Consider the following 4,995-nt stretch of genomic DNA (forward strand, 5'->3'; position numbering starts at 1 on the left):
GGGGGGAGATGGTAGCAGAGTTCAGGGCGTGGGGCGCACAGAAGGCAGGCGGCTGAGGCGTCCTAGGGATGTGTACACGAACTGCAGACAATGGGTTAGGCGGGGGCGAGGGCAGCGAGACTCGGAGGGGTTACGTGCAGGGTTAAGTGCACGGCTGTAGAGGAGCCCAGAGTGGAAATTGGGGAACTGGGTTAGTGGCGTTCTGGGCATGCAGCAAGAAAGGGAGCGAAGCGAGGCCACGGGTGTGTCCAGAGGTGGGCAGGCCTTCCAGGGAACCGGGTGCCCCTGCCTGGGCCTGGGCAGGAGGAGGAGGGCCCGTTAGAAATAAAAGAGGCCACTGAGGTGTGAAGACAGGAAGCCGAGTTGGAGACCCACAGGCTGAGGGGGAGCTGGGGGGAAGNGGGATGTGCCCGGCCCAGTTGGAGGTGTCCTGGAAGCAGCTTGGTGGAACGCGCGGTCTGGCCTAGAGTCGGTTTCTGTTTTGCAGGAGAGGGAGGTCAGTGGTGCAGAGGGCATGGCAAGCAGTGATAACGGGGACACTTCCCCCAGGAAGCGGCGATTTTAATCTCTCTCCCCTCCACTGCTCCCAGCTGACACCCCAGATGCTGCTGCTGCCGCCTCGGCCGCCGCACCCTCGGTCCTCCTCCCCGGAGGCCATGGACCCACCGCCCCCCAAGGCTCCCCCTTTCCCCAAGACGGAAGGCCCTTCCTCCACTCCATCCTCGGCGGCAGGGCCCCGACCCCCGCGGCTCGGCCGCCACCTGCTCATCGACGCCAACGGGGTCCCCTACACATACACGGTGCAGCTGGAGGAGGAGCCCCGGGGCCCGCCCCAGCGCGAGGCGGCGCCGGGAGAGCCCGGCCCGCGCAAGGGCTACAGCTGCCCGGAGTGCGCCCGTGTCTTTGCCAGCCCTCTGCGGCTGCAGAGCCACCGCGTGTCGCACTCGGACCTCAAGCCCTTCACGTGCGGCGCCTGCGGCAAAGCCTTCAAGCGCTCCAGCCACCTGTCGCGGCACCGCGCCACGCACCGCGCACGCGCGGGCCCGCCTCACACCTGCCCGCTGTGTCCGCGCCGCTTCCAGGACGCCGCCGAGCTGGCGCAGCACGTGCGTCTGCACTGAGGTCCCGACGCGGGGCCTCGCGAGCCACAGTGTCGCTCCCACACACGCTCCCTGCCTCTCTTGAGGTTACTGCCTTACCCCGGGCCTCAGTTTCTCCATCTGTCCAAGGGGAGAAACACCGTTCCTTCCTTACCTTCCTGTCTGTCTAGCTGTGTGATGTAGACCAAGTCGTTGCCCCTCCCTGGGCCTGGGAGCCAGTCTCGGAGCTGGGTTCCGGGCCAGTTGTGCTGTGTGAGCCTCTGCAAGTGACGCGACCTCTCTGAGGCTCGGGCTTCCCCTCCGAGGCGGTGAACAGTTTTCGGCGCGGAAGAGTTGACAAAAGAGCACGGCACGGTCTGGCTCATTTCTGTATCTTCCCCTTCTCACCCACAGCCCTCACCCCTTACTCAATAAACATTCCGCACTCCACTTTAGGGCTTTTATTTGCGTGTGTGTGTGGAGGGGCTGGGGGTGGGCAGCGGCGTCGGAGGGGGTGGCCCGGACCGTTAGCACCTGGGAACCTTACTCTCTGCGTGTGTTTCTGGCCGGATCCGTTTCCAGAAGGCCCAGGCGCCCCGCCCCCACCTTCCTCCCCTGGACCCTCTTCTCTGGGCCCCGGTCTTCTCTTCTGTTACCTGTGCTACCAGCTCCCGGGGGGCACCCAGAGGCGCCTGCCCCGCCACCACTTGCGACCACGGGGGTAGTCCGGGGCNNGGCGGGGCGGGGGCGCTGCGGGGGCTCGGGAGGGCACCGCCGCGAACTCGCCGCGAAAGGCTCTCGAAGGCCGGGCCGCGGACCAGGGGTGGAGCCCTAGAGAGCGCTAGGACCTAGGGAGAACTTGGGTGGGGGTGGGGGGAGCGGATGGGCGTGGACTGGAGAGAATCTGCAAGTCGCCGAGCTAGGAGAGGGGCTTAGGGGAGTCCCGGGAGGCTGCTGGATGGCGGGTCAGGGCCTGGGGGGCCTTAGAGCTTGGGCAAATACAGAAGGCGTAGAAAAGACTCCTGGGCGGAGTGATAGGGTGGGCTAACGCCCAGACCTGGGTCAGGAGCATAGAGAAGGAGAGAGAGACCTAGTGGGGAGGGGGGAGGATGGGTGGGAGTAGAGAAGCCTTGCGGGTGGCCAGAGTAGAGGGGCACCTAGTGACCGGAGGTGGGTACGACGAGGGAAGTTAGAGCGAGGACCTGCTTGTGCCTGTGTGTACAGTGGGTGATGGAACAGAGGACAGGAGCGGCTTTCCTAGCACAGAGACCCTAGGAGGTTCACAGAAGGTCGTAGAGTCCAGGGCAGACGGACTGGAGAAGAGAAGCGGGGGGGGAGGGAGTGCAGAGGTTCTGGGCAGGGTACACAGAAGGTAAAGAACGGAGTTGGAGTCCCGAGCTTCCCTCCTCTATGTTATCTCATCCTCTCTCCCGTCCCCCAGGCCTCAGCCACCCCTCCGGATGCTGGTGTTGCCATCGCCCCCCTGCCCGCAGCCCCTGGCACTTCCGTCCGCAGAGGCCATGGAGGCTCCTCCATCCCGGACAGGCAGGTCCCCAGAGCCTGGACCTTCCTCCTCCACAGGACCTCCCCAGCCTTCCTCCCCTCCGAGGCCCAACCACTACCTGCTTATTGACACCCAGGGCATCCCGTACACCGTGCTGGTGGACCAGGAGTCTGAGAGAGAGCCCGGGGCAGATGGTGCTTCGGCTCAGAAAAAGTGCTACAGCTGCCCCGTGTGCTCCCGGGTCTTCGAGTACATGTCATACCTGCAGCGACACAGCATCACCCACTCAGAGGTGAAGCCCTTCGAGTGTGACACCTGTGGGAAGGCATTCAAGCGGGCCAGCCACCTGGCTCGGCACCACTCCATTCACCGGGCTGGTGGCGGCCGACCCCATGGCTGCCCACTCTGCCCTCGACGCTTCCGTGAGGCCGGTGAGCTGGCCCAGCACAGCCGGGTCCACTCGGGGGAGCGCCCGTTTCAGTGCCCACACTGTCCGCGCCGGTTTATGGAGCAGAACACCCTGCAGAAGCACACTCGGTGGAAGCATCCGTGAGCCAGGCTGCCGGGTACCCCAGTGCCATGGGGCTCTGGGGGGAGCCTGGACTCTTGTCACCCTCAGACACCTGGCCAGTGCCAAAGGCTGGGTCGCAGCCCTGGACACAGACACGGACACACTTTCTGCAAAGGTCAAGCCCTGCCTGAAGGAGGAGCCCCTGAGTAGCCTTCGGGCCCTTCCAGTTTCGGAGATAAAGATGGAAAGGAGGCCCTACTTTCACAGAGTGGAGCCCTCCAGCCTCAGGCTGAGCCCTGACAAGGTGTGGGGAGGCACTGCTCTGTGTGGAAGTTCTCCAGCCTGAAAATCGTGGTTGGGAGCCATCAGGCATCTGCACCAGCTTCCTGACATCCCTGTGCTGATGCTGGGGGAAGGGGTCCCAGACCTGCCTCCCACCCCCCAGCCGGGACCTGCGACTGGGCACCCAATAAACACATTTCCCATTTTGAGCACTTGAGATTTGTTTTGGGGGGCAGTGGCTTGGCCTGAGACTCAGCAAGTGCCTGGCCCACCTCTTTTTGGGCAGAACAACAAATCGGCCATCTCTACTCTCCAGAGAAGGAAAGAGCTTCCCACCTTCTGACCTCAGATAACACTAGCAGCGCCTCGGCTCATGAGCGTCGGCTGTGGCCAGGTGCCCGGCTGAGCGTTTTGCCGAGGTCATCCCGGGGCATCCCCACAGTGCTTGCCTTGCCTGCCTGGGGACGGGAAGGTTGGCCTTCTGCCATAGGATCAGCCCTAGCTTGGCCCCTTACAATGTGTGCCACCTAGGCAGAGTGTTGTTAAACTTTTTTTTCTTCAAACTAGGATCTCTTGTAAGAAACACGTTTTATATGGCAACCCAGTAAACCGATACACAAAATATATGTGCAACAAAAGTTTAACAGTACTTGTCTCTGCCACGTGCAGTTCATTTTTTTTTCCTTCTTGCTAATTTCGTTCTACTACATTGAATTCCTTGCCCATGAACCTGTAATTTGCAAAACATCAGGTACCTCCCCCTGGACATTTTGGCCCAGGCTGCAGTTATCTGTGATGTGAAGCTGGTTGGAGAGGAGGATGGCCACAGCTTTCTAAATGGTGCAGACATTTAAATTCTCCTTCTGCAGTGTTAAAGCCTGGCTCTCAAAGAGCTGGCAAAAATTCCAGTAGGGAAAAAAAAAGTTCCAGTAGCAGGTTCCAGTAGGTGACTGGGAGGAGAGGCTGGGAGCCGAATAAACATCTGCCTTCCTCATGAATTTTCTTTGCGCCTCTGTTTTGTGCCAGGCACTGTGCTGGGCCTCATTTCTTCTTCCGACCTCTTTTTGGGTGGAAGCACACATTAGCCATCTCCACTCCCCAGAGAGGGAAAGGGCCTCCCACTGTCTGACCTCAAATAACACTCACAGCGCCCCGATCTTGAGCCTGGACTATGGCCAGGCGCTGGGCCGAGCGTTTTGCCTGCACCATATCAGTACCTCCTCACAACAAACCTAAAAGGGACCATAATCTCCCCACTTTGCAGGTGAGTAAACTGAGAGGGGTTGGGGGGAGGAGCGGCAAAGATTGGGTGTGAGTGCCCCAAAGCCAGCCCGCAGTCACCGGCACAGGGCTAGTGCTGGTGGCGGTNGGATCCATATGGCCAGTTCCCAGGGTGTCGTTTAAAAGGATTCACCGGTGCTTCAACTTTCCTGGTCGTCTCCTTCCCTCTCCCGGGCCCGACTCAGTGCGTCGCCACCCACCCGGGGGACCCGGGAGCCTCCTGCTCTCCAGGAATTGGGAGTTTCTTGACGTTCCCTGCCCGGGCTTCATGGAGGGCGGGGTAGTGAGACAAGGGGCCGTCGCGCAAGTGCAGCTCGGGCCTTTGCCGCAAACGGCGG

At 61.5% G+C, this 4,995-nt stretch overlaps 2 protein-coding genes across 2 annotated transcripts in view; both read left to right on the top strand.

The window, feature by feature from the left end:
* ZNF580 (zinc finger protein 580) overlaps positions 1-1,529 on the top strand; it is a 4,032-nt gene extending 2,503 nt beyond the window's left edge. The window contains exon 2 of the mRNA XM_077756907.1: positions 591-1,529. Within this exon, the coding sequence (XP_077613033.1) occupies positions 603-1,121 (519 nt within the window). The 5' untranslated portion in view covers positions 591-602 and the 3' untranslated portion in view covers positions 1,122-1,529. The remainder of the gene's footprint in view (positions 1-590) is intronic.
* A 441-nt stretch (positions 1,530-1,970) lies between these two features.
* On the top strand, positions 1,971-3,585 carry ZNF581 (zinc finger protein 581). The gene is made up of 2 exons (XM_077757070.1): positions 1,971-2,044; positions 2,521-3,585. Exon 2 carries the CDS (start codon positions 2,540-2,542, stop codon positions 3,134-3,136), a length of 597 nt encoding a protein of 198 aa, XP_077613196.1. The 5' UTR covers positions 1,971-2,044; positions 2,521-2,539; the 3' UTR covers positions 3,137-3,585.
* The last annotated feature ends 1,410 nt before the right edge of the window (positions 3,586-4,995 follow it).

This window comes from Crocuta crocuta, unplaced genomic scaffold, assembly GCF_008692635.1.
Source record: "Crocuta crocuta isolate KB4526 unplaced genomic scaffold, BGI_CrCroc_1.0 scaffold142, whole genome shotgun sequence".
Lineage (NCBI taxonomy): Eukaryota > Metazoa > Chordata > Mammalia > Carnivora > Hyaenidae > Crocuta > Crocuta crocuta.

What these genes read in the sequence shown, in the direction of transcription:
- ZNF581 (XM_077757070.1), top strand. Translation starts at nt 2,540, where the DNA reads ATGCTGGTGTTGCCATCGCCCCCCTGCCCGCAGCCCCTGGCACTTCCG.